General features: G+C 36.2%; 1 protein-coding gene across 2 annotated transcripts in view; it reads right to left on the bottom strand.

The window, feature by feature from the left end:
- Positions 1 to 2317: 2317 nt before the first annotated feature.
- The window catches only part of LNPEP (leucyl and cystinyl aminopeptidase), a 99389-nt gene continuing 76095 nt past the window's right edge, over positions 2318 to 25611 (bottom strand). For both annotated transcript variants that reach the window (XM_001092287.5, XM_078005012.1), the window contains exons 10-18: positions 24948 to 25108; positions 24656 to 24744; positions 17741 to 17924; positions 16463 to 16619; positions 9106 to 9290; positions 7144 to 7305; positions 5061 to 5201; positions 4309 to 4390; positions 2318 to 3717 (exon numbers count right to left, since the gene is read on the bottom strand). In XM_001092287.5, coding sequence (XP_001092287.3) covers positions 3586 to 3717; positions 4309 to 4390; positions 5061 to 5201; positions 7144 to 7305; positions 9106 to 9290; positions 16463 to 16619; positions 17741 to 17924; positions 24656 to 24744; positions 24948 to 25108 — 1293 coding nt within the window. In that variant the 3' untranslated portion in view covers positions 2318 to 3585. The remainder of the gene's footprint in view (positions 3718 to 4308; positions 4391 to 5060; positions 5202 to 7143; positions 7306 to 9105; positions 9291 to 16462; positions 16620 to 17740; positions 17925 to 24655; positions 24745 to 24947; positions 25109 to 25611) is intronic.

Here is a 25611-nt window from a genome sequence, read left to right as displayed (position 1 = left end):
CTAGTTTTGCAGCCCAGGAACTGCTCTCCTTGGAAGTGGCTCACCTGAGATGTATTTGCCTTCTCTGTAGCCCTGTGAAACATGGGGATTATGTGAATGTTTAGCAATCTGATGGCAGATTATGGTTCCAGGTACTTTGGTTTGAACAGACTCTTTTTAAAATCCACCTCAACAAGCTGTCAGTAATCCAACAAAATCAACACTTAACTCTTTTTTTTTTTTTTGAGACAGTCTCACTCTGTCAACCAGGCTGGAGTGCAGCGGCATAACCTTGGCTCACTGCACCCTCTACCTCCTGGGTTCAAGCGATTCTCGTGCCTACCAAGTAGCTGGGATTACAGGTGTGCACCACCACGCCCAGCTAATTTTTATAATTTAGTAGAGATGGGGTTTTGCCATGTTGGCCAGGCTGGTCTAGAACTCCTGGCTTCAAATGGTCCTCCCACCTTGGCATCCCAAAATGCTGGGATTACAGGCGTGAGCCACCGCGCCCAGCCAACACTGAATTGATTTCTTATTTCCTGATAGAAAGGATTCTGTTTGGTACCCTATAATACTGATGCAGCTTGATTTGCTCACTATACCCAGGAGTCTTCTGACAACTCTTCTGTTCCTATGGTGGCTAATGTCCCATAAAATGGAAACACATATGGCAAAGAAAATTAAGTAGAACCTGTGATACTAAGAAAGTTCATGAACGCTGAAACAATGACAACAAAATTTCATTTAAAGAGACTTAAATAAAACAGGATGGAGGAAGGCCCAAGCTTATGGTGAAGCTGATACTACTTGCAGTTTAGTATATCTAACCATTTTATATTAACAGAACAAACTGGACTCATCCAATTCCTACATTCATAACTTTTTAGATCTCCAAAGCATAAATATTTCTTCCACAATTCTAGATTTCCAATTTTCTCTTTTAAAATAATCTAGTATGATGTCCCTTCTATATTCAAGTAGACCTCTCTGCAATGAGAACACTTGTTCAACAAGTACTTGTGTCATGAATGTGTGTGCTTAAATAAAAGAAGCATACTGTGACTTCTGTGCTGCAGTCTGAGTTCTCAGAAATACAGTGGCTAAGACAATGTTTTGAGAAGATAAAACTTTGAAAGCTACCATTATACCTATCACACCACAAGTTCTACCTCTCATTTAACCTCACCTTCCTGATGTAGTTTTTAGAAGTCCTAGATAGATGGGTTAGTTCAACATTAAAATTATGGAATTCTGTGGGAAAAACTGAGGCAAGGCCTACTAAAACTATAAGTAATTAAGGTAAGGGCAACAACAACAAAAACCTACAACTACTATGAATCTGGTATCATGGGAATGAACAGCCTTTGAGTAATAAAGATAGCAATGGATCATGAGTTATCTCTTTTTTAGGCCAAGTTTTGAAAAGGTTTTACTCATAACAATACCCCCCACACCACACACACACACACACACACACACACACACACACACACACACAGAGACAGAGAGAGAGAGAAAGAGAGAGAGACAGAGAGAGGGAGAGAAATGACATAATTCAAGACAAGATTTGCCATATGCAGAGTTAACTAACATACATTACAGGAGCGATGTCAAGAAGCACAGGTAAAACTGAAGAATCTTAACTGATTTTGAGAAGTTACAAAATTTAAATTTTGTATCAAAGTGGAATTTAGTACAACATGGTAAAAAACCAGCAACAACAACAAAACTCTCAAAAGTTTAGTATTTTTCCCTCACTCCAAAAATATAAAAACACATTAACTTTCACTATCAACTAAATTATCATTTATTTAACCAAAGCACAAGAATAAAGACTTACAATCACCTCAGTTGAATAAGACATACTTAGATGATTCTGTGATTCTCAGGATATAATATTTTCTACTCTAAAACAGATAAGGTTTAGAAAAGACTAAATTGGGGAAAACACACTAGGATTAAAGACGACTATTTTTTTAGCTTACCAGCCTTTTAAATTTTATTATATAAAAATATTTTCATAAAATAAAATATAATTTTATTCACAATTCCATACATTCTAACTTTATACCTGCTGAATAAAAAAAGGTGACCTTTCCCACTGACTCTGTGGAGTGTTTTAAGTGCTCACAAATGGGTAACTACCCTTTTTATGTACATAGCAACTGTTTTCAAACATATAAAGTTCTCAAGAGTTATTAGGAAGACACTTTTCTCCTAAGAATCAAAAAAACACAACAATCTAGGTATAAGTCTGCATAGCTCAAAAATTCAAGTACAGTATTTCTCTTTCAGAAAGAGTAAAATGCCATACAGCTTTGGACATCCTCCCCCATTTTTCTTTCTTTCCTTCTTTGACCACTCCTTTTATGCTAGTTTGGACACACAAAAAAGAAAAACTATAATTTTTAACTAAACAAAAGCACGATTTCTGATAGTGAAAAAAATTCAAAGCCCACCATACTAAACACGAATTCAAGTTACTCCTATCCCACATTCTCTTTGTTCCTTTAAGGTACTATGGTGAACTTCAAATAAATTTTTTTTCAATTTCTCAAAGGCCCTGTTTTAAAATATGCTTATAATATGCTACACTATCATATAAAATGAAAATTCACACATGGGTATGATTCAGAGAGAAAGTTTCTATGATCTATGATGCCAAAAGGCAACTTAAATTGCATTCTTAGTAATAGTGATAAAAGTCACAATGAAAAACACTGGTGTTAGCAAAATGCTTGCCACGAATGTAGAAATACTAACCTAAAGTATATCTATGGCAGGGAGTGATAAAGGTGTACAGATTTGGGGACTATCACCATTTATGAATTAGATAATTATAATTAAAGTTAACTCAGTTTGGAACAGTTTTCTATGGTAACGCTATAAAAGATGAAAAAGAAAGTCTTAAATATTCAAAACATTTAACCTTTTGGCCTTGTTTAGCTTTTCAATACAACAAAAATTTAAAAAATCTGTAGCACCTGGCTATTCTGCAGAAAAAAAACCACAATAGTTACAGACATTATTTAAACTTTTTTTCAGAAAAATTAAGAATTAATCAAAACCCCAAATCAAAGTAGATTTGCACACCTGAGGTCAGTTCTTACAGTGCATGCTTTATTGTCTTCATTATCATATTCTTCAGAGCTAACTTTGTACCACATTCCAATACCATCTATCAATAAGAAGTAACAGATGGCTGACAAATCAGCGGCCTGCAGTGATGGTGGCTCTTAGGGTAGAACTTTCCTTGTTTTACTGTGTCAGTAACTTTCTGTATACTGAGGAATAGAACAGAATTCCAAAACAGGGTTTTTTTTCCCCATTTGTGTATCTTCAAAGTAGAAAAATTACTCATTGTTTTTGTAGATGGTTGGCATTTAGGTGAATATAATTTTATAATAAATAACTACATACTGCCCAAAGACATTTCAGAAAAGACGGATGAAAAATACAGTCAGGCCCTGAGCTAACTAGAACTCCTAAGAGTGCAAACAACTTGGCAGCGATCCTGGCTTTACCTTGGCTTTTGAAAAAGCAGCAGAGCCCAAGCTTACAAGCTCTCTGAATGGGCGACAAAATGAGGTGCGGTTGTGCATGCTAAAGCCACCATGTGAGACTTTTGAGGTTCTTCTCCATCCACTGGATATTCAACTGAATGACTTCCAAAGCCTCCTGGACACAACGAAGCCGGAAGGTTGCCTCTGACTGATTTTCAAAGAATGCCTGAACCTGTAAGTTCCACACAGAAGAATTTCAAAAGAAGGACAATAAACCTTAGGTAACTCCAGCTTTTAAAATAAGCTTTAACTTAGTGATGGCTATGCTGCTATCTTGAAAGCAGTAGAAAGAAGTACTTTAATATTCAAGGTATCTACATGGAGTTCCCAACCAATATGGTGATATCTGAAATAATTTTAAAAAGGAAATCTTTTTACTCCCACACGGATACATTTTTCTAACTTAAAATGGAACTGAGGAGATGTTTAAGTAACAATAAATAAGGTAGTGTCCAAAGGCTTGGTGCTACGAATTCACCCTAAGAATGCAATTCTTCCGAACAATTTTATGACCCCTTAAATTATTTATATTAGGGAGACAAGGGAAGAGAATGGAATCAGAATTTTCCCTCATTATCATATATGCCACCCTCTAGAAGTAATAGAAGTAATCACAATGCTGAATCATTAGTACTGATTAAGGAAGACAGAGACAAGAGACAGGAATTAGCACAAAAATCCACCATCTCCCTTAAACTGAGCAGCCTGCCCGGGGTGTGTGGAGGGTTGCCCAGTCTCTGTATTAGCATTTTATAAAACCAACCTCAGATAAATGTGCCTTTGTTGAAAACAGGTAAGTTGATCCAGCAACAATACTTTGTATGGTATAGGACCCCAGATGGAACCTGAAGAAACACAAAAACAAGAGCAAAAAAATTTGGCAGCTGCTGGTAAAACATTGTTCCTGAGTGCAAAGGAGTCTTTAATGCCAAAGACAGAGTGGAATCCTCCTTCCGGAACCACAGCTGAGGAAACCGGGGTTGCCCTATGCATACTTATTGCCAGCGGGAAAGAAAGGTGGGCAGAAAAAGGGAAGAGTTCAGAACATGTAGACAAATTATTAGTCCGCTTAATATCGTCAAAGATCACACTGTACACCCAGAAATGCCGTTATGGATTTAAAAGAAGCAAAAAACCTACATCTGCATCTAGCTGAATGTGAGTTCTTAACTGATGCCTTGGCAATGCATCTCGTTTTTTCAAGAGGTATTTTTCAATATGCATAGCTAAATGGTTGCTGTGAAATAGTCTGTAGCCATGCTGAGCTAAGTAACCTGGTGCCAAGCAAGGCTAGCCTTAATTAGAACTTAGATGGAATGCTACTGTTAAATGATTCACGCTATGGAATTATGTTAACAAATGTGAAAATTTCCGGATGTTTCAATTAAACTGTCATGGAAGTATTTTTCCTCTCACAGAAAATCCTAACTTCTGTGAGCCAACACAACACTGGGAGCTTTTTTCAAATGCACAACTTGAGAATACTAAAAGTTAATAGTTCTCTGAGAAACTTACTTCTGTACAAGCTTATTCCAGTTCTCTTTGACAAAATCCCATGCCAGTAAGTGTCCAGGAAAATGTCGACCCACTGTTCTAATGATAAAAGACAGCTTCTGTGTTCGGATGTTATCTCCATTCAGGCTACTTTTCATTAACCTGAAGAGCAAAGCAGATTTAGCCTCCAAAATTATTATTCATGAAGAAGTGATGACTGAACTTAAATTAAAATTAGTATGGTTTCCTAATTAAAGCTCTGTAGCAACTCAAGAAATAACTGTTGCGTTAGTCTATGATTGATCTATAGATTGAAAATGTCATTTTTTTAACCAAGAAAGAACTCACCAATGAAACAGACATTTACTATATTGTCACATGACAATAAACAGGTTTTAAATAGTAAAAACATTTTGGAAATAAATTCTGGTAGAATTTATTACAATTCGGGAGGTGGGTATTTTTTTCTGGTAAAAACCTTATTTGATTTGAATGGGCAGGTATGTTATACTACTATTCTTAAAAAAACTAGGCCATTTGAATTATTTGAAAATTAGGATACATTTCAGAATATACTCTTATTAATGTTCATAGTAAACATTTACTGACACTATGTACTAAATAATGTTCTAAGTCCTTGACACAACAATGCTATAAAGTAGGTATTTATTAATACTACCTAACTCAATTTTATAGTTGAAGAAACTGAGGTTATCTAATTGACCCACAGTTACACAGTAATAAATACCAAAGCCTGATATCTGAATGAAAGCAGTTCTCATCTACTATGCTATACTATCTGTTTACAGTGAGAAACCACCCCCTACTCCAAGACTGTGGCAGTATTTTTAGGAGGGAAAAAAACAAAAGCACAACAGAACGTGATGGGTTAAATAAATTATGATAGAGCCATACTACAGAATATTATGAAGCCATAAAAACACTTTAGTTTTTTTTTTTTTTTCTTTTTTTATAAAGCAGGCTTCATGAAGTGACATGGAAAATCTCATAGACTGATCATTCACTAAAAAGACTGTCACAAAACACTGAGTATGGTATAAAACTAATGTGGTTTTTAAAATGAGGTTAAATATGTAGGTATATATGTATGTACATACATACATCTGTACATATATCTATTCCCACAGATGAATACAAAGACCAGGACTGACACTGTTGTTAACAGAGAAAACGAGAATGGAAGTGAAGGATCATGAGAAATGCTTTCATATTTTACTCTATATTCTTAGGTACTGTTTGAATACTTTATCATGGGCATTATTAGTGTATTACTAGTACAGTTTAAAAACAATGATTTCTCTCTATTTGTTAAGTCAGAGGTTGGCTAATACTTTAAAGAAAATGACTATTTACAGTGTATCTTTTGGTAAGTGCGTCTGGACAGGTACTGAGGACATCTCTGGGACACTATCAAGATTTGTCTGAGCAAAATCATACAACAGAAGTAATGAGACCCAGAAGCCTCCTTCTATCCTCAGTGTGACTTTTAACATCTGTGCTCTTTCGCTACACCAGATAGCTCCATATTCCTCTTGGCTACGTAGAGCTCCTCGACCCCACCACTGCCTGTTCTTTCTGTCAGGAGGCCTGACTTGCTGCCCTACCTTCATCCATATGACACTCCTACTTCTGGGCCTTCATCACTACCTATTAAAAAGGAAAAGTCTGACAAATAAATTCATATGAACATAGAACCCAGAAGGTTTAATATGTTATCTTTTTCTGAAATGTCTGCATTTTTAAAATGACAGCTTGCACAAAGCAATGCTTTGGTCCCAAAATATGGAGTACCAATTGTGGGGTACAAGACAACACTCCAAGGGGAGGAAGACTTTTTGAGCAAGGAGTAGGAGGGGGGCTGTGACTCCTGACATCTTGCAATCCCTTTTGGGCAAAGGATTTTCTGCTTGTCCATAAAGATAAAGCCCAGCACCTGTGATCTCCTCAGCACACTGTCCAACTTAGGCCTGGCCTGTAACAGAGGGAGGAAAGGAGATCCCCTCAACAATGAGCTCCTACCCAGGAGCACGGTGTTTGTATTCTTTTGGTTTCTGTATATCATATTCCTTGGGTGGTTTCATACCAGTAAAGCTTCCGCACATCCTCTGAGCTGGCAAGTGCTTCTAGTATTTTGTTCTTCTCTGCTTCAGAGCCTATAGAAATGTATTTGCCCAAAAGGAAAGACCAGCCTTTGTCAGTTTTTGCTCCAACTTTGAACACAGTTGTCATGACGTCAGTAGGCAGGCTGTAAGAGAGGTGGTCAAACATGAGAATAACAAGAAAATATTCTGAATACAAAGGTGAACAGTTGGCTGTGGTGGAGTTTCTGGTGTAAGGGTCGGTAATAATAACAAGTTTGAGTACACAATTTAGGGTCGAGAAAAAGTTTAATTCAGTGACTGCTATTTCCCTAGTAGTGCAACTATGGATACATCAGTTCAATTTAATATTCACTGAGAACTCACAAAGAACTAGGCAGGCAACAGGCTGGACACTAGGGAGCGGAAGAGGAATGAGAGCCTCTGTCTTCTGAGAACTCACAGGCTATTCCAAAGTATAGAGCAATAAACACATGCATTACAATTCAGTGTGATAAGTTTCAGGGTAGAAATATAGCAGTAAATGGGGTACAGGGAGAAAACATAGACTACTGCCTTTATTAAGATCTCAGAGCTTGGAAAGACCTCAAAAGGTTATCCAAATCCTCCACCCCAACTCTTCATCTGATGCTTGAATCTTCTCTCCAAAATGTATGGTAAGGAGCTGGAGAGAATCAATTACCACCAACAGCTTTTCTATTAACTGCTAACTCTACCTGCCATGTTTTATTTCTAAATTAAGACACTGTTTATCACCTCACACCCATTAGGATGGCTGCTATCAAAAAACCCAGAAAATGGCAAGTGCTGGCAAGGATGTAGAGAAATTGGAATGCTTGTGCACTGTTGTTGGGAATATAAAATGGTACAGCTGCTGTAGAAAACAATATGGCAGTTCCTCAAAAAATTAAAACTAGAATTGCCATATGATCCACCAATACTACTTCTGGGTATATACCCAAAAGAACTGAAAGCAGGGTCTCTAGGAGATATTTGCATACCCATGTGCATGGCATTATTACTCACAATAGCTAAAAGGTACAAGCAACACAAAGGTCTGTCCATGAATGAATGGATAAACAAAATGTGGTATATACATACAATGGAAAATTATTCAGCCTTTAAAAAGAAAGAAATTTTAGCCAGGTGTGGTGGCTCATGCCTATAATCCCAGCACTTTGGGAAGCCTAGGCGGGCAGATTTTCTGAGGTCAGGAGTTCGAGACCAGCCTGGCTAACACAGTGAAACCTCATTTCTACTAAATATACAAAAATTAGCCAGGTGTGGTGGCAGATGCCTATAATCCCAGCTACTCTAGAGGCTGGGGCAGGAGAATCACTGGAACCCAGGAGGTGGAGGTTGCAGTGAGCTGAGATCGTACTACTGCACTCCAGCCTGGGTGACAGAGCAAGACTCCGTCTCCAAAAAAAAGAAAAGAAAGAAAGAAAGAAATTTTAATGCATGCTACAACATGGAAGAACCTTGAAGACATTATGGTAAATGAAATAAGCCAGTCACAAAAAAGCAAATTCTCTATGACTCTACTTATATGAGATACACAGTGTAGTCAAACTCACAAAAACGGGAAGTAGAATAGTGGTTACCAGGGACTGGTGGAGAGAGGAAGTAAGGAATTATTCAATGGGTACAGAGTTTCTGTTTTGCAAGATGTAAAAGTTCTGAAAATAAGTACCCAATAATGTGAATATACTTAACACTACTGAACTGTACAGTAAAAAATGGTTAAGATGGTAAATTTTATGTTATGTGTATTTTACCATAATTTTTTTAAAAGTCTTTTTTGAGAATGCAGATACATAGAGTTCACCTACACTAACACTCAGTTTTATAACATTTATGACCCAGGATGAGAATACCCTGGTTTCTGTGTAAGATGTGAGATAAAGAAAAAGAAGATAATTCATCTAAGTAGAGATATACTTCACCTTTGAGTTCCATTGGATGCCATCCAGTCATCAAACAGTTTCATGGCAGTAGCGGAGCAGTTCCCCAGGTTGTGGGTGCAGGCAAACTCCAGCAGGGCTGACCGAAGCTCTCGCATAGATGGAGTGCCCTCATCAGTCCAAGTTTGTTGTTGAATTTGGTTCTGAAGTAATTTAAATACCCTGGTCTAGAGAGACAAAATAGATTATAATGGCTTAATAATAATTAGGACAATCAGAAAAAAACAGGACAATTACAGCCAGGCACAGTGTCTCATGCCTGTAATCCCAGCACGTTGGGAGGCCGAGGCAGGCAGATCACCTGAGGTCAGGAGTTTGAGACCAGCCTGGCCAACATGGTGAAATAACATCTCTAGAAAATACAAAAATTAGCCAGGCATGGTGGTGGTGCCTGTAATCCCAGCTAATCAGAAGGCTGAAGTAGGAGAATCACCTGAACCCAGGAGGTGGAGGTTGCAGTGAGCCGGGATAGCATCACTGCACTGCAGCCTGGGCAACAGAGCAAGATTCCGCCTCAAAAGACAAAAATAAAACAAAAAAACACAAAAAATTAGGACAATCAGATCTCTTTTCCCCAAAATTTATCCAATGAGGAAAAAAAAAGGCATAGATATTACTCATTAAATATCAACTGACATATGAAGTCCACATACAGCTGGGATGAAACCATTTGATGTAAAGGCTATGCATAAGACTGCTATAGCTAAGGGGAACTTTTAGTGATGTTAACTCAGAAAAAAATTAATGACTTCTGTGCAGTAGGGAAACTTTATGCTGCAGTTCTATCTGTACTCAGCTAGAAGTTATTTTCCTGCCAAAAAGTGTCACTTATAACCACTGCTGGAAGGAAGTCAGAACTTCCTGACCTTGTGACTTTACAATCTATAAACCTATAAAGCAATGAGAGAAAAATAAACTTCTTTACTGATAGTTAATGTTTAAATGTTTGTGAATCCAATATTAAAGGTATATCTAACATTATCAACTAGTTTGATGTTATAACAAATTAACCAAATTAGCAAGAAAATTAGGCCTGCAGGGAAGAATAGTTGTTTATAGTTTATTTTTTCTCCCAAGTTTTTATTTAAACAACTTTCAAACCTACAGAAAAAGATAGTACAATAAACACCCATACACTGTTCATCTAGATTCACCAGTTTTTAGCATTGACATTTGCTTCATTTTCAAGTGTGTATCTCACACACACACACACACACACACACACACACACACACACGTTTTTTCTTGTTTTAGCTGAACAATATGAAAGTAAGATACAGATATGATATTTCATTTATAAATACTTTGGCATGCAACTCACAGATATCAGAACATTCTCTTACAGAACCATAATACCTTATCACACTTAAGAAAACTAATAGTTATTCATTAATATCATCTACTATCTAGTCCATTGGTATGGGATGTCATTGCTAAATGTATACTTGTGGTATTAAGGTACTAACAAACACTTTTTTCATCTCTCTCCAAAATAAAAACACCAAAGCTGTTAATAGCATGTCGATGTATTTCCATTCTGCAAGTTGTGCACGGTGGGTGGGGGGTGAGGACACATGAGATTTTAAAAAGCATCATATGAAATATGCTTTTATGAATACCACTAGAAGGAACAAACATTCTGATATAAAAAATGTTTTTAGGTATTCTTTATTTATTTATTTTTTTTGAGATGGAGCCTTGTTCTGTCGACCAGGCTGGAGTGCAGTGGCGTGATCTCGGCTCACTGCAAGCTCTGCCTCCTGGGTTCACGCCATTCTCCTGCCTCAGCCTCCCGAGTAGCTGGGACTACAGGAGCCCGCCACCATGCCCGGCTAATTTCTTTTTTGTATTTTTAGTAGAGACGGGGTTTCACAATGTTAGCCAGGATGGTCTTGATCTCCTGACCTCGTGATCCACCCGCCTCGGCCTCCTAAAGTGCTGGGATTACAGGCGTGAGCCACCACGCCCGGCCATTTTTAGGTATTCTTTAGAAAACCTTCATGGCTACGTAAGGAGGACCAAAATGAAAAAAATTCAACAGATACCCCTTCTGCAGTAATCAGCATGGGAGGATTTCTTCCCACTGGTACTTCTTTACCTCCACCACCATCGTGGCATCTCATCTCAAGTAATCATGTACCACAGACGACCACATACAAAAACCCTTAACTTCAGAAGTTTAGCTCAAGTTCTTCACAGAGCATTGCTTTCTTCCTTTCTTTTAGGTATTGACAGTGAGTACCACTGACTACCACTGTCAATACCTAAAATGAATCCTATTTGGAAATTTTTAAACTATTGAGGCCATTACCCCTAGCAATGACTTTACTCTGAATAAGCATCTTGTGGAGCTGAATATGAGAATGGAAAAAAAGAATCTGCAAGGAAAAGAACTCAAGGTTTGTGATAACATGTCAACTTGCTTGTGTTTATTTCAAAAGCAATGAAACACAGAACAGACACCTTGTGGAATGTGTGAGTGGTAAAGCTTTTGAGTCATCGGGAGGACACGAAGTAGAAAAGTAGTTGCTATGCTGACTGACAATGCAAGGAATGGACAAGCAATGCAGGAGATCCCACTTGACACACCTGACTTCATTCTACATGGTATCTTCACTGGCTTTACTTTCTCAACAGCATTATGATAGAAAACCATCCCAAATGACTGGAGAAAAGAAATTTAAATCCTACTCATAACTGTCAAATAGGAACAAATGAAAAATGTGAGAAAAAAAAATCACATGCTTGAAATCCTATTTTAAAAAAAAAAATCAGTGAAGAACAATGGCAATACTCACTGAGTGTTTACTAAAACACAAAGGCAGCAATGGAAAGAATGGCACTTAAAGTCCTGGAAGCAAAGGAAATCTGACACTTGAAGATGGCTGTGGCTAATTCCTGAGCAGTCACACCACCGAATTACAGGGAGCAATTTTACTAGTTAGCCTCCATACGAAATCATTAAGACAAGTTCTCAAAATAGTTGCTTAAATGTATTTCAAATTATAGCATAAGAGAGTAAAACATTTTAAGAATGAATAATTATATTATTAGAAAAATCCTGTTATAAAATACCATTTTTATAAGTAATCCAGGTTTATTTTTAATATTAAGTAATATTAATGAAGCATAGTATGTGCTTCAAATTACCTTTCTCTTTTAGAAACAAAATGAAATGTTTTTCTATGGCTCCAAATTAATTTTTCTGAAATTTAAACTCATTCAACAATAGAATGCAACTCTATGATTTTACAAAGTGAAACGGCAAGTGGAGAGAGGAAATAAGTTGATGGGTTATAAAAACTACAAACACTGGATTTGTAATAAAATGCAACAACAACAACAATATAAAATTATTTTTAAAATAAAACAAGCAGGGAAAGATGCTAGCACTTATGTTGTATATTACATTTTGATTTACTGCTTTAATTTTACACTGATATGCCCAGGGAGTTCTTTCCTGGGTCAATTGAGTTTCTTAAAAGTGAAATGTCAGTTTTTATTGCCAAAGGTTTATCCCACCAATGCCTCATATGTAAAAGAATGACAGATTTGTAAGTGATAAAACAGGAATATGGCTAGGATCAGATGTTAACATCAGATGTGAACAATTTAACACAACTGAAATGTGCCTCCAGACCCTACCCATCACAACACCACAGCATCACAAAATGCAGCATATGTCATGTGCAGCCTTTATAACAAAATGACCAATAAATGCACATAATACTTTGGTTCCAATGATATAGAAGTTAATTAGAAATCAGTCTTAGACACTAATACATTTGAACATCATATCCAAGGATTCATAAATGTCTGCCATCCCAATTCCTAACTGTAGAATGTCAGATTTCCTAGTTTGGGAGTACTGATGCTACCAGAATGCCCTAATATTAGAATAAGAATGTTAAAAAGACACGTTCTCCCTCTTGGTGAAGTAAAGTTAACTGGGCTTTTAGCTAACCATAGGAAGACATACAGCAGTAAAAGGGCGTCCGATCTTGGAAACACATACTAAGCCTTCTGCCCTTGCCCTCTATCCATCAGTCCCTGGATCCCTCCTTGAAGTATGTTCCTAATAAACACATATCTGCCCAGAAAGCTGGAAATCATCTCGGATGAAGATGCAGTTGAAAGAAAACGTAAGTATCAAGTGCTTCCTGAGCACTAAGCTCTAAACAGAGTTAACAGAGAGGCAAGGAGAAGATTGACTTCTGCCATTATGAAGTTTAACTGGGCAGCTTCAGAGTCGGGAGATATTCTGCCTCCTCACAGGGTATATTCAGAACCAACACTGCCCTTTAATAGTGAAAAAAAGTGAGTGATATGCACTAATCTTATTTATTGCCACCTGTAGTAGGTTGAATAGTATCCCCTCAAATTTTGTGTCTGCCTAGGACCTATGAATATGACCTTATTTAGGAATAGGGTCTTTGCAGGTACAATCAAGTTAAGATGAGGTCATCCTGGATTATGGTGGATCTTAATCTAAGAATGGGGAAATCTGGACACAGAAACACAGGGAGAACACTGTGTTGACAGAGACAAAGGCCGCGGTGAGGCACCAACATGCCCAGGAATACCAAGGATTGCTGGCAATCACTTGAAGTTAGGAGACGGGAACGGAATAGGTTCTTCGTCAGAAGAAACAAACCTTACTCTGCCAATACCTTGATTTTGGCCTTCTAGCTTCCAGAACTATGAGAGAATAAATTTCTGTTATTTTAAGACATCAAGTTTGCAATGACTTGTTTTGATAGCCCTAGGAAATTAATATATTACCCCAAAGGCTGTTGATATTACACTAATTACCTCAAACATAATTCTATGCAATAAAATATACTGGTCCTGGGGATAACTGGATATCCAGACTGAAAAGAATGAATATTGGTGTCTACCTCACACCATCCACAAAAATCAATTTCGGATGGATCATAGATCTAAATGTAAAGGATAAAATAATAAAGTTTCAGAAGAGAACACAGAATATCTAGGGGTAGGAAAATATTTCATAAGCTAGATTACATTAAAATTTAAATCTCATATTAATAAAAAATCATTAAGAGAGTAAAAAAGCAAGATGGAGTAGGAGAAGATATTTGCAAACATATACGACCAACAAAAGATTCATATCTAGGATATATACAGAACTCTTACAAATCAACAAGAAAAAGGCAGACAATTTAACAGAAAAATAAGCAAAAGATGGGCATTTCACAAAAGAACATGTAATGGTCAATACATGTATCAAAAAGAAAATCATCTTCACATCAGTAGAAAAATGTAAATTAAAGTCAAAATTGCAGTACCACTATGCACCTATCCACATGGCTAAAAAAGATTTAATATGAATGATAATTATCAGCAAAGATATAGAGCACCTAGAAATCTCATACACGGCTAAGTGTAAATTGGTACAACTTTGAAGAACTATTTGATAGTACAGTATTAACTATGCATGTGTTATGACTCAATAATCCCATTTCCAGACATATACCCCATAGAAATGCATAAAGACATTCATTGAAGACATCATAGCAGTGCTATTCATGATAGCTCCAAACTACAAATAACGCAAATGTCTATCAACAATAGGCGAATTGGTTAACTAATGGCCAATCTCTTTACTATACTAACACTAGAAAGTTGCTATTGGATTCTAAGTTTGCCCTAAAGAGATGAGTAAGCTATCTGCATACTTCTTGGAAAGGTACATAAATATTGTTTTAAAAAGTCATTATTAACATTTTAGATATAAAAAAGTCTCTTAAGTTGACAATTTCATTTTTAGGAGAACAATTAGATGTGGGTCAGTCACTTGAAACCTTAAATGTATGGTCTGCAAGCTTTTCAAAAGAATATGACAAGAAGAAAGCTTTAATTTTTCTAACAAAAGGTACCCTGGAAAGACGACGTTGCTAGGACACAAACTAATTTTACAAATAGCAATATAACACAAAGAGAAGTCTTTGGAGTGAAATTAATCTGGGTTTGAATCTCAGCTTTATCATTTACTAGCTAAGTGACTTTAAAGAAGCTATTCCATCTCCTCGTTCATTTAATGAGGGTAGAAATATCTACCTTGGCATTGTGTGAGAATTAAATGAGGTAATCTACACTAAGCACTAAGCACGGTAGTGTGTAAAAGCACTCAAATGCATGTGTTTCTGGTGTGTTTCAATCATTTATTCACTCAACATTTACTGAGGGTCACTACAGGCCAGGTCATGTTCCAGGCACTGGTTTTCATTAAGGCTGCTAGCTGAAAGCCTTACGAAACAGAAAATGATAAAAATCTTAACCATTAGAAGAGACCTCAGAGAATCATCTAACTTAAGCATCTTGCTCATGGGTAGGGATGGGGTAATTTCTTTGGGGTCAGATCAGAAACTTTTAGGGGAGGAGAGCTTTTCAAGCTCCACACAGCCACTCTGCCCTGCATTCCCTCCACTCACTGAGAATCATGCAGGTGATGAGAGAACTGTTTACAGGAGATGCACGGTAAGGCAATAATAGAGGCAGAAAGAGGGTTGTTTTAAGAAATGATTTAATCCAACCCTTTCCTTTTACCAGTGAGAATACCAAAACCCCCAAAGACTTATTCTAATTCTTGGTCTAATACTATCTCCCTTTCCCTGAAAGCTGCCTTTTGCCTGGGTCCCTGGGAAATAGCCCTAGTTTATAAAGCAAACTGTGTTGTCAAAATGCGCTGATTCAGAGAATTAGATAAAAACAAATAATTTTTCACTCTCTTCCAAGCTTTTAAAGTCTCACTCAACAGTTTAATATTGAAAGTATCCAAAATAACAACTATTACGATCAGGCAGTTGATATTAAGAAAGGTAAAATGCTCTCTAATACTAAGACTCCTTTAGTGCTTTGCAAAGAAACATATCCACCAGCATCATTATCCATTAGATAGTTATCAGCAAGAACTCTTAAACAGAATATTCTCAATACAAACATAACTGTCATTTTATAATGACCATTAGAAAATTAATGGGGAGATCTACTTTGTAAAAGGGCCTATTTCAAACATTCATCATGTAAAAATAAAACAGGATTTGAATAGAGAAATGTTATTCTCATGTGACCTCATTTTGACAGTGGTGTCAAATGTCTGTATTTTGATATTCAAACAAGACCATATCATACTAAGCCTTTATCAGCTCTTTATCATAAGCAACATCTTGATTTTAAGTAAAGATTTCACAAGCAGAAAAGTGAAGAAAATGGAATTTAACTGGTTGCTTTTTCAGCCTATTACTGACTGAAAATGGAACGATGAATAATAATATTAAAGATAAACAGCAATAAACTGGTAAAAAGGCAGACTTACCACCAGTCTTGAGGCCAGATCCATGTATCCCAGTTTTTCAAGGAGGTTATAGATGAGGCCTGTCTGAAACAGGGCTTCAGTGATGGGTGCAGTATGGTTCTCATTTCCAAGATAATTAATCAAGTCAAAGGCCCTCTGGAGAGGTACCTTGCCTAGGCTAAAGGATAAAAGAACAGGAAAAGTAAATACGCAGAGACACACAGAAGAACTCTATGCATGCTAAGAGAGAAACTTAGGGTTAGATGGTGAGTCTTGAAGACCAAAAATTTAAGCTTACAGTGGCATTCGGTAAAGTTAAGCTAAATATGATTATCTCTGATTAAGTTAAAGTGGCCCAAGATTAAGGAAGCATTTCAAGAGAAAGATAAACAATAGCTCATTTTCTTTATTCCTAAGTCTCCTGTAAATTACTACTAACTCAGCAAAAATATAATATCTTGGGTTAGAAAAGATGAATAGTACTAATTTTATTAATTAGTTATATTTGCCAGGAAAGAGAGTATAGCATAGACAGCATCTGAATTTTTTTTAAAATTGTATTTGTTGGTTTAATGGGAATTTGTTTTTCAAACTTGTTATGACAAGGTCTATTGTGAATTTACGGTGAGTAAATTTTTAAAATTAACCATTTTATAGAAATCATAGCAGCAATGGCTAAGATGACATAAGAAGGGTACTTCATAAAAAACGAGACAAAATGGAAATGTCCAGGGAGGTCAGAAGGAGTACTCTTCTGACCTGAAGCGTTCCTGTGTTTCTAAGCCTATCATCAATCTAAATTGGTAATATGCTATTCAGATAATATCTTTACATGAAGTCACTGTCATCCTTGGTTTTGGGATTCTATAACGCATGAGGTGGTTGGAGAGGCAAGCAGTACAGATAAGTGGCGCCAGCCATCAGAGATGTCCCTTAAAACCAATGCATACGCACTAATTTTCATGCTTAAACCAACTGCTGCTTGAAAATAATTATCTTATGAAATAAAATAAAGCCTGAACTCCCGTATCAGTTTAGTCAACAAAATATGTATCCTGTTTTTGATACTAGTCTTGAATTACTGTCAAATCCTGTTTCATTTAACTGTTCAGTATGTTTGCAGCTAATGTTTTATAAAGTCCCTGGAGGCAATGAACACATCTTGTATTTTCCCAATCCTCCAAAATGAATTGTACCAACCAATACATGCTAGTTCTTTCAAACTGTTTTTCATATATGTTCTTTACATCAATGACACTTGTTAAAAAAAGAAAAAAACTCAAACTAAGTATACTCTACCCTGCAAGTTCAAAGATGTTGTTGATAAGGTTGGCTCGGTCTTTGTCACTCAGAACATAAGGATTTATTTTCAACTGATTGATTAGAGCTTCCCAATCATCATCTGCATAGTGTACAATATAATAACCATTCATGTTTATATTCACTTTGACCCACAGCCCTTCTTCTGTAAGATTGATGACACCTAATGGAAACCAAAAAATGAGAGATTGAGAGAGAAGACAATTGGACAAGAAAAAAAAAATTACATGAGTGCTTTGTTTCTAAGTTAGTTTACTTTTAACCATTCTAGTAAGAAAAAAATGCCTGTCTCCAAGTACAGTTATTTTCATGTTAGTGAAGGTCAAGACATTCATTTAACAATTATTTATTTACTGTGCATTATTGGCTGTAAGCTAGGCGCTAGAAATCAAATGGTGAACAAGGTAGATATATCTCTGCTTTTAGAGATCTCACAGTCTAAAGTAACCAGGCAAGTACAATATCATACAAGCGCTATTGACAGAAAAAGAAAAGACAGCATTCAACGAATGCACATAGAAAAAATGCTTCACTCTCCTAGGGAAAGTTAGGAGCAATTTCTTGGAAGAAATGACATCTAAGTTGTCATTCTTCTAAGAGACCTCAAAATATTTAGGTGTTGGCCAAGTGAAGAAGATATAGTAGGAAACCTAAGTGCTCAAGGCCCAGAGAGAAAGTACACATGGTATCCATGCACTGAACTGGCTCCCAAGTTCATTGTGGCTAGAGGAGAGAGGGAGGGAGAAAGTAAAGGTGCAGGATGAGACAGCAGTGGAAGACAGTGAGAGAACTGTGTAAAATTTGTCCCATTTCAGCCTCTGTCCTTTGTCATGTTAGCGAAGGAAGAACAAACAAAGTCATTTAGAAAAGTCACATTATTTAAAGCTAGCAAAATAAACGTTAGGGAAGGCTTAAGATTACATAAGAGACAAATAAGAAATAATTGGGTTAAAATAATAGGAAAGGTTAGGTACTTTTTGGGTCTCTACTATAAATGCTGAGAGAATTGTTAGAAATTTATATGGAATTATGTCAACTAATGTACCAATAATGAAGCGCTAAGAGTTAACTGATCACAAAATATATGTATGAATTTTTAAAATCCTTAAAACTGCTAATGAAGAGATGTCTTTTAAAGTTGGCAACAAGGATGTAGACTTAATTATAATGGGGGTATGCTTCTAAGTATCTTGAGGTTTACTACTTTTAGAATATAAGCTATATAAGCTTACTATTTTGTTTACTGCTAACGCCTCAGCCCCTATAACTATGACCTAGCAGGTACTCCACAAATACCATTGAATTAGTGAGTGAATGAATAAATAATGACTATGTCACAATAAATAGTTTTAAATCAAGTCTAGATAAAGGTTTGTAGATGTTTATCATATAATTTTTACACCCTTTTAAAATAACAAATACTTAAAAAAATTTTAATTGTAAGAAAAAGAAAAGTAGAGATAAGAATAATCTAAACTCAGACAATGATAGCATTCTGGAATGTACTTCTTGCCAAGTTTTTTTCTTGTTTTTAATATTTTATATGGCAGATCTATATTCATTTATTTTATCCTTTTTCACCTATCAGACCCCTCCACATTTTTCCATTGTCTTCATAAGCAGTGTTCAAATATCTTCATAATATTCCATTTCAAGTTTATCCAATCTATTTTGAACAATTTGGGCTGTTTTAAAATGGTCACTATCATTATAATTCTGTAGTGAAACTTTTTTATATAAAATGCTTTATAAATATGTTTTCAACCTAAAGATTATATATTAGTACCTGAAGCCTTAGCTTAGGTACTAAGGGTTATATATTAGTACCTGATGCCTTAGGGTTTATCAACTTCAAAAACCTGAATTATTTAAATGTGTCAGATGCCCTTAATATCTTTGTTACTCCAATTATATTGATACTGAAAAAGATGTTTAAGATAAAAAAGACATTCTGATCATGTCTTAACAGGACATATAAGCTAAGCAGTCTTTCTTACTAAAAAAGTTCCATACTTATTTCTATTATATTGCTGATATAGCAACAGATGGGAAAGATCAATTAAATATGGTTTATTCCTTTTTTCGAGGGCAGAATGCAGTTTTAAGGGATACTTGTGATGGCAGCAGTGGCTGCTCCAAGTTGGAGCCATTTTTAGCAAACCTATGACTAAGGAAATTAACTTTATCATTAGCTAATCCAAAAATATCAATACTCTCCAGGTCACCAACACTATATCCTATGGAGCTTTTATCAAGAAAGAACCTTGGGGCTGGGTATGGTAGCTCACACCAATAATCCCAGCACTCTGAGAGACCAAGGCAGGAGGATCACTTGAGCCCAGGAGTTTGAGACCAGCCTGGACAACATAGTGAGACATCATTTTTACAAAAAATAAAAATTAGCCAGGCATGGTGACACATGTCTGTAGTCCCAGCTACTCAGGAGGCTGAGGGAGGAGTATCACTTGAGGTCAAGTATCACTAGGTCAAGGCTGCAGTGAGCTATGATTGTGCCACTGTACCTTAGCCTGGGTGACAGAGCAGGACTCTGCCTCTAATAAAAACAAAGGTAAAGAAAAGAAACAAAGAACCCCAGGAAGAAGGGCTACGGAGACCCAAATCTCCCTTGCCCATAAAAGGAGACAAGGAATGATAGCTATGACAATTGTTCCACTAGATGGATGCAGAAAACATTGAAATACATACAGAGTATCTTGGTTGATAAGCAACTTGCCACGTTGTAAACCTAGCCAAGTCCAGATGGTAAAGAGGAGGGACACAGCTGGGAATATACTTGAAATTATTACTGTCATCGAGATGACACAATGCAGTACAGCCAACAGCACAAAGACACAGAGTTATCATTTAAAGAATCAACATTATTAGTCTCTTTCAGTTCTTCTGAATGATCCAGAATGGTGGACCTTAAAACCACAGGTATCGAAAAATAATAGCTTTGCACACAAGGGAAGTAACTACACCCTGCAGCTCAAATGTGGATGAGGCTACCCTCATATGTTTTTAATTTACTATAATCATTAACAGATTAACACTTCAATTTTCAGTCTATTGAGTAGCAAAAAAGAGTGAGTGACTGCAATGTTAAATGGCAGAAGCCCAGATGAAGTAATCTAACAGTGATTTTAAAAAACCATTTGTCAAAGAGCTATGAAAATCAACTATTGTTTTACAAAAAAATTTAAGTTCTGAAACTAAAAATCATGTTTTTACTACAAAGTTACAAAATTTCCTGTACAGTTTGCTCCAGAGTAGCATCATACATGCTATTGAACTGTATCACTCCTGTTCAAAAGCATTCCCTTCTCTAATACCCCTTTCTTTCTCCTTTACTTTACCAGGGGAAAAAAAGGCAAGAGCAGAGAATGGCACATGATAAATATTTTAATTACTATATGCCCTTCCTTCTTTCATCCTAATTACCTTTTCTTCCAATGACATATCTTTTACTTTCACAGCAGTATTTCTGATAGTGATATCCATTTGGAAACATGAATGTTTTGCATTAGATTTAATATGAAAATCTCCTATAGTTAAAGATCTTAGGTCTGAGTAAAATGTGGATAAGAGAGAGAGAGGGAGGAAGAAAGGGAAGAGGGAAACTTTTAAAAATATAATTTCCTCAATATGTAGACTGGAAAAATGGCCCCATCAGCATTTCTTGTGCACAATAAATACTAATTGTTCAAAATTCATGTATGTGAGAAAAGGAGACAAATATATTAACCAAACATAACTCCTGTATACAACTGAACTAATGAGCTAACCCAACAACCCTTGAATTAGAACACATGAAAATGTATTTAAAAAAGAAAGAAAATATATTAAAGATTTAACCAACCATCAAGCATCAAAATAATACACTATACTAAAGTATTACAGCATAAAAGAAGCCTGAAGTCACCCTCTCTGCTACCTTTCTTTTGAGAATGGAAAAATTAAAAATGCAGTTAAATTAAGAGTAATTCTCATCGGAGCATTAGGAACCAAGAAGGCTCAACTGTCCTCAGGGTCAAACATAAGGACAAAAGTTTTCATGTGGACTCTCTAAACCTGAAATGGCAGGAATTAAAATAGCAGCAGCAGCAGCAGCAGCAGCAGCAGCAGCAGCAGCAGCAGCAGCAGCAGCAGCAGCAACAGCAGCAGCAAGGGAAATAACACAGCTGAGAAGAGGAAGTAACAGACACTACTTTCATCATATGTTGGCCCAGTTCCAGTTCTAGATTAAATCAATTATATTCTAGTGAATTCTGTATATTCCTCTTTACTAAGAAGAGGAAGGGAAAAAGAAAACATCATTTTATCAGGCTTTGCATGTTCTTTTCCTAGAAATTTTTATAGTGAGACTGGAGTTACTTCATTATGGACTAAAATTTACTAATTCATTAAGTTTTTGTGTGCCTACTGAGTACTAAAAGTGATTTACAGTGATTCATATAGCCATGATCACTACCGTCAATGGGGGAAATACCTAATATGAGGATAGATACGAGTGAACAGTACTTACGGTATATTATGAGTGGAGAAGTACAGAATGTTATTAAAAAACCTAAGTAGGGCATCTAACCTGACTTCAGGGGAGGAAAGGTTTCCTCGAGCAAGCAATGGCTGAGCTAAGATCTGAAGAATAAACAGGAGTAGGCCGAGGGAGTGAGGAGGCAAGAGTGTTCTTCAAGGAGAGAAAACAGCATATGCAAAGACCTAAAGAGGCAGTACGGTGTGTTTGCATTGCTGATAGAATTTTTGTGCGGCAAAAGCAGAGAATGCCAGGCAAGGGCCTAGAAGGCTAAAGAAGTAAAATATGAGCTAGTGTATGGGGCTAAACTCTCAAAAAGAGCTTAACAAGCTCAGAAGAAAACTGAGGTAAAGAGTAAAGAGGAGCCAGGTGCGGTGGCTCATGCCTGTAATCCCAACACTCTGGGAAGCCAAAGCAGGAGGATCACTTGAGGCCAGGGGTTTGAGATCAGCCTGGGCAACATAGTGAGGCCCTGTCTCTACAAAAAATACAAAAATTAAGCCAGGCATGGTGATATGTGCCTGTGGTCCTAGCTTCTTGGCAGGCTGAGGCAGGAGGATTGCATGAATCCACGGGTTTGAGGCTGCAGTGGGCTATGATATTGTCACTGCACTTCAGCCTGAGCAACAGAGCAAGACTCCAACTCAAAACAAACAAACAAACAAAAACCAAACAAACAAAAAACCAGATAATAAAATATTTCTTATTGCCCAATTATTTCTAATAGCACTAAAAATTAATATACTGTCAGAAAGTTTGCAAAATTTCCATATTAGTTTCTTGCAAATATTCCAGCCATGTTTTGGCTGTGCTGCAGGATATAGGGAGATGGGGTTATTTGTTCTCTTTTGGGTCAGAGACTATTCTTTTAGGGCTCATTCAAAGTTAGAGTTCTGTTTACTCAAAGACAGTAGCAATTCCTTGCACTCCCAGCTATGCTGTCAAAGATATGATGATGTTACCTACTACCACTAGGATTTTAAATAATTAGATTGTTGCTGCTTTAACATTCCACTATGGTCAAACTGCAATGAAACTGGCACATGTATTTCAGGTGGCATTATCAACTGTAACTAGACAATAAAAGGGTGATTTAGTTATATGTACCAAATCACAAAAGGTAGTGCAGTTTTCATTTTTGAAAACCATTCCTTAAAAAATTTCATATAATGGAAAAACCTTTAAGATTTGAAATATTTAATTAAGGCAATATTTTATAACAACAAATGGTGAATCAAGTAGGTTAAAAAAAGGTAAGATACAGAAATCATATATATATATAAAAATTTTGACTACAAATATTTATTAAAAATGACTGTAAACAAATAATCATAAGAATAGTTTTGATGGTAATATTATTTTTTCTCCATTTTCCAGGTTTTATGTAATATAGATACATTATAGCATTGTTCTAGGTGCTTCATATAAATGAGCTCTTTTAATCCTCACCACAACTACATAAAGTAAGTATAATTACTATATCTTTTGTACAGCTGAGGGAATGAGGCTCACATAACTCGCCTAAAATCATATAAGTGATCAATGGTAGTGCTAAGAATTGAACCAGGCAGTCTCCAAAGTCCCATTCTCTTACCCCTAAGCTACACTCACCCCTCAAAAATATAGGCTTTGACACCAGATCCAAATTCAAACGAGAAATTTTCCCTTTTCATCAATCCAAAGCATCACTAACGCATACTACAGAACCCAAGAGCCTTGTGTTTCTTTAGGATGTAAATTAAGAGGAAGATATGTGGTGTGACATTCATAGTGGTATTTAACAAATACCACTACGTTTCAATTGCTTTTCATATTGTAGGTCAGCATACACCATGTTTATATTTTACTATTTCCCTCCACCTTGCTATCGCAGTTTCTTCCCCCATTTTCTTGTTCCCCAAAACATATGCTATGTCTTCAGGGCATATTGAAATAACTATTTACTCTAAATCCGATCATGAATCAACCTCAATTATGCACACAAATCATTTAGGGTGTATCTTGTTAAAATGCAGTTGCCCCAGCCCAACCCGAGACAGCAGACAGCAGAGTATACTTTAAGAAACCCCTCTTATTTTGTAACAAAATATTAATCTTGAATATAAAAACATGGCATTCACTATTTTCTTTCAGGAATGCCAGTACATTCTCTGCAAATTTTTGTACCTTATTTCACATGGCTAAAGCCAGTTTTGTGCATGATATACAGAATCAATCTCACGTTAGTCACATCTGGTATATGCAACTCATAAAATCAATTCAGAGAGTGTCCACACGGGCAAGTGTAATCTTATATATGCACTCTGATCCAATTTTTAAAATTATGCCATTTCCAATCAGAACTGTCATTATAGTCAAACCTGATTTCTTATCCAGTAGTGATACCGACTGATATTTTGAATAATTTCTTCCTTCAGTGACATAGGATAGTGGAATATGCCACAGGTAGCTGTAAAGAGAAAATATTGGAAAATTACTATTATTTCAGTTAGTTACATATGATTTGTTGGTTTTCTTTTTTTAAAAAAAATTGGTAGGAAGGTTAACTTTGTTAAGCTATTCCTAGGAAGGGATAATCTTGTTAGGTTTCATAAGAACTTATGATCACTGAGGGTGCAAAAGAGATGGCATGAAAAGAAAGAGGGCATGTACCTTGTATCTGAAGGCTGAATTTCAGGCTTCATATTTAAAAAGAATCTCTCTTGTTGTATAAAAAGTTGCTTTCCTTTCTTTTGAACAGTCACTAAAGGAAATCCTTTCTGCAGGGTCCAGGTTTTCATCATTCTCTTTACATCTAGTGTTTGGTTTGTGACCTATAAAATGTATATACATAAAACTCTTTTTCCTTAAAAATAAAAATTGGTTTAAAAAAATTTAATTTTAATTTATCTGTACGCTTCCCTCTTTTCCTACCACCTATAAAGAATACATTTAATGTTAACATAAAAAAGAAACAGGAATGTTGAATTTACACCTCTAATCTAGGTAAATGAGCAACTGCTAAAAGGAATGTAACCTGGAACAGAGCTAAGTGATAGCTAAGGGAGTGAGGGAGGCACTAGGTTGAGAAGTCGCACATGTATCAACCAACTAAGAGTTCATTAAAATCCCTAAATTCATCAATATTAAAATCCCTAAGAAGGTATAAGTATTCTTTCAAATCACAATACTATCATCTAGAAGATACGAATAATGATATAAGTCTACAATCAGAATCATTGCTACTCAATGCTGTGAATCACCTGAGTCTGGGTTTCTCTTTATGCTCCTACCCTCCACCTCCATAATGATAGTCTCTTAGGACCTAATACTGTGG

This window comes from Macaca mulatta, chromosome 6 (genome assembly GCF_049350105.2).
Source record: "Macaca mulatta isolate MMU2019108-1 chromosome 6, T2T-MMU8v2.0, whole genome shotgun sequence".
Classification (NCBI taxonomy): domain Eukaryota; kingdom Metazoa; phylum Chordata; class Mammalia; order Primates; family Cercopithecidae; genus Macaca; species Macaca mulatta.
This window is presented reverse-complemented; position numbering and strand designations above follow the sequence as displayed.